Source organism: Buceros rhinoceros, unplaced genomic scaffold, assembly GCF_000710305.1.
Source record: "Buceros rhinoceros silvestris isolate BGI_N320 unplaced genomic scaffold, ASM71030v1 scaffold15136, whole genome shotgun sequence".
Classification (NCBI taxonomy): domain Eukaryota; kingdom Metazoa; phylum Chordata; class Aves; order Bucerotiformes; family Bucerotidae; genus Buceros; species Buceros rhinoceros.
In genome coordinates, this window is record NW_010418215.1 from 41,102 (window position 1) to 44,598 (window position 3,497).

The window sequence follows — 3,497 nt, forward strand, 5'->3', positions numbered from 1 at the left end:
CATCCCTGTAAATCGCCCTGAAGGGATGCTGCTTGCTCCCCACCTGCGAGAGGCTGGTGAAGAGGCTGTGCTCTGTGCCGCCGCACCGGCGCAGATGGTTTGCGGTGGGAGATTGCAGTGCTCTGCTTCTGGTTTCAAAAGCAGAATTCCTGGTGGTTTCAAAGCTCTTACTCTTTTTCTCCCCACTCCGTCCCACCCCCCGTGTCCTCTCTGAATCGTACTGGGCACGTTTCTATTTCCAGCAGCAGTAAATCAGCGCCGGTTGCTGGAGGAGGGGAGAGCGTTCTCCCTCTGCCTGTAAAGATGGAAGCACAGCTGCTGTCACACGAGCAGCGCTACCCCTCACTGTGCTCTTCCTCAGACAGCCTCCCCTCCCTCCAGCAGCTGCCCTGGAGCTCGGCCGCGGGATTGATTCCCTGCCGAACAGGGAGGTTTCTCTGTGCGGAACTCTCCGAACGTCAGCAGTAGCAAAGCACCGGTCACAGAACGCTTTGCTGGGCAGTGGGATGCTAATGAAGGGCTGAGGAGAGGATGCTAAGGAGTGACCTGCTGGCCGGTTAGTGCTGCCTCCCCCTGCGATGACCGTGCCGCTTCGGCTGCTGACCCGCTTCATTCTGGGGAGCGGATCTGGGCTTTGGTTTTTTGGAGGTACGGTTTTCTATCAGCACCGCTTGGTCTGTGGTGAAGAAGCATCTGCAGGAACAACCAAAAAAACCCGGCGGTGCTGCTCTCACGTTGGAGTCTGTGTGCTGTTACCTACCAGCAATGACACAGCTCTCAGGGGGCACAAAAATAGCCAGAAAGTAGCTTTAGGTGTGATATTTTCTCATCCCCTGGGACCGTGATTTGTTCAAGTCGCTCCACTTTACTTTTTCTCTCCTGTGCTGCTGTGCTTCCCTGTCTGTCACCAACAGGGATTCCATTCCCTGGAGGGAAGGGTGAGGAACTCCCCTGTTGCTGGAGAGGAGTGCTTGGCCACTGAGCATTTTCCCCCGTGTCTGGGACACCAGGCGGTGCGGTGACGGGGAGGGACAGCCCCAGCCCAGCACCGGCTCTGCCTGGGTGCGTGGAGGCGAGAGTGTGCGGGGCTGGCCGGAGCAGGAGTGGCCGGTGCCAGTGCCACACAGGGTGGGCTCTGGTGCTGGCTGCCATCACCGCTTTCCTGAAAGCTTTCGCATTTGAATAATTGATCCTCTTGATCCTCAAGAGACACCCTAATGGTAAACTGGCGGCTCATGTTCAGGTATTTCTGTCCTACTTTTAAATAAGTTTCTGAATCTCTTTGCACAAGCAGCATAGCAGGGGGTTCCCACGGATGGCAAGTGCCTGTCCCTGAAGGTGACACTTCAACGGCTCTGTGTCCCCAGCACTACCCACCGGAGCTCCGTGCTGGGAAGGGGCAGCGTGATGCAGTGCTCCATCTGCTTAGGAGGGTTTTCCTCCTCCTGGAGCCCCCGTCCTCGCTGGGGAGCGCTTGGGCAGAGCGGGGCTGGGGGCTGACCCAGCCCTGGTGCCAGCAGAGACATGCTGGAGCTACCCAGGGTGAGTGCAAAAGCCCTTCGCCCTGCGAAGGCTGAGGGGAGGGGGAGGGAAGCAGCACCTTCAGCACTGGGAAGGCCAGGAGGACGAGGGGAGGTCACGCTGGAGGGGTGGCCAGGCACGAGTGGGAGGGCCAGTGAGATGGTGGTGTAGGAGGCCATAGAGGGAGCGGGACACGGAGCAGGAGCAGAGGGTGAGGAGAGGCCAGGAGGCTTCCCAAGAGCGAACAGAGAACAGGGACAAGGCAAAGGGGCTGAGGGAGGAGGAGGAGGAGTGTGAGGATTTGGACATATATTGACTCATGTTTATTCTTCCAAGTTTGATGCTCTAGTTGGAGAAAGTGGAGGGGGTGAACTACCAGGAGTGATTTCTCGCCAGGCAAAAAACGTCCACACTCTCCCTTAGTGAAAATGAGAACTTCGTGTCGAAACCCATATTTGTCCATAGTAGCTTTCAGATAAAAGTCTTCCTCAGAGCAGCTCTGTCTCTGGCTGGCTCATCACCTCCACCAGCCGTTTGGAGGAACCCAGCCCAGACGGATGCAAATGCATTGGGAAGTTCTCGGTCTTGGATGTGTTTTCACTTTTAAACCCAATTCCCTCGGGGATTTTGGTGCTGTCCCAGCTCCTCCTGCGCAGCATCGTGTCCCATCACAAGGCAAAGCCTTGCTGTCACCCGTGACCCGCCTCCCCTCCCAAGCAGCACTGAAAGCTGGCCGTGGAGCTTGCCACACTGTGTCTTACCAAACGCTCTGTCCTGTGAAGAAGCTTTGGTTGAGTCAGAAAACACGCTGCTCGGGAGCACGGCAGCAGCTGTGGTCGGTGGTGGTCGTTGTAACTTCCACCAGTAGCTTCATGTTATTCAACCATCCCTGTGTCTGAGGTGCTCACAGCTCTGCTTGTACATCGCTTCTGAGCACGGTAGAGTTTTCAAGCAGGGAAAGGTGGGCTCTCCGTGGGGACCGGTGGCCACCACGGTCTGATCCTGGCTGTGCATCAACACCCTCTGCAGAGACAGGGTGATGCTGATGGTGGAACCGGGGTGAAAAGCCTCAGTGAGACGTCACTCCCCATGATGGGGTGCACAGAGGAGTCTGCGGGGGTCAAGTCAGAGCATGAGGACACTACTAAACGGGGAGCAGCTTCTGTCACTGGGAGTGCACAAGAATGATGAGAATTTCATCTGAGTGGAAGAAAACAGCACTGCGTACCCTCTAGCACCGTCTGTAGCCCACAGCCCTCAGGCAAAGCCGGGTCTGCTGGTTCCCAGCGCTGGAAAGGGAGGAGCAGCAGGTGGAGCATCCCTCCTTTCTGCTCCTGCGCAGGAACATCTGTGTGGTCACACCACGGGTGTCTTCTCTTGTGAAGGAGAGCAGATGATTTTGAAGTGGCCGTCGTCAGGGCTGGGAATGGCCCCAGCGCTTCCCGTGCTGCATATCCCGGAGTGAGAGGGAGTAGCTCTTTCCCACACGTGATGCGAGGTGCCGTGGCACAATTTGTTCTCTCGTACAGCGGAGCCATGTCCAGGGAAGCAGAAGCCGCAGGTTTCCACCGGCTCTGGGACCCTGCTGCCAGGGGATCCATCACCAACGCTGCCCGCTTCCACCAGACGATCTGCAGATAAACAGTGCGTTAGCTGAAGAGTTTTTAGAGTTTTGTCCCGGAAGGGGTGAGGACATCCACCTCCCACCGCTTCGACAAAGCCCGCGGCACATAGTGCTTCACCCCACACTTGCAGCTGGTCCTGCCTCCAGGAGGTGAGATCTAAGGGAGGAATGGGAGAGCACCTGGGACAGGAAGGGTGAAGGTTTAGCACCAAAGTGACTGAAATATTTAGAACATTACATGTAGACGCCGCTTTTTGTAGCATACGCAAATCGCAGCGCTGAGCGAGGTGCCGGAGCTCCAGCGCCTGCAGCGTGCCAGGCCGGCTGCCCGCGGCCGGTGCGAGGGACCCAG

At 57.3% G+C, this 3,497-nt stretch overlaps 1 protein-coding gene across 1 annotated transcript in view; it reads right to left on the minus strand.

The window, feature by feature from the left end:
- Positions 1-2,877: 2,877 nt before the first annotated feature.
- Positions 2,878-3,497, minus strand: part of TNFRSF13B (tumor necrosis factor receptor superfamily, member 13B) — a gene marked incomplete at its 5' end in the record, with an annotated part of 2,320 nt that continues 1,700 nt past the window's right edge. The window contains one exon of the mRNA XM_010138463.1: positions 2,878-3,152. Within this exon, the coding sequence (XP_010136765.1) occupies positions 2,878-3,152 (275 nt within the window). The remainder of the gene's footprint in view (positions 3,153-3,497) is intronic.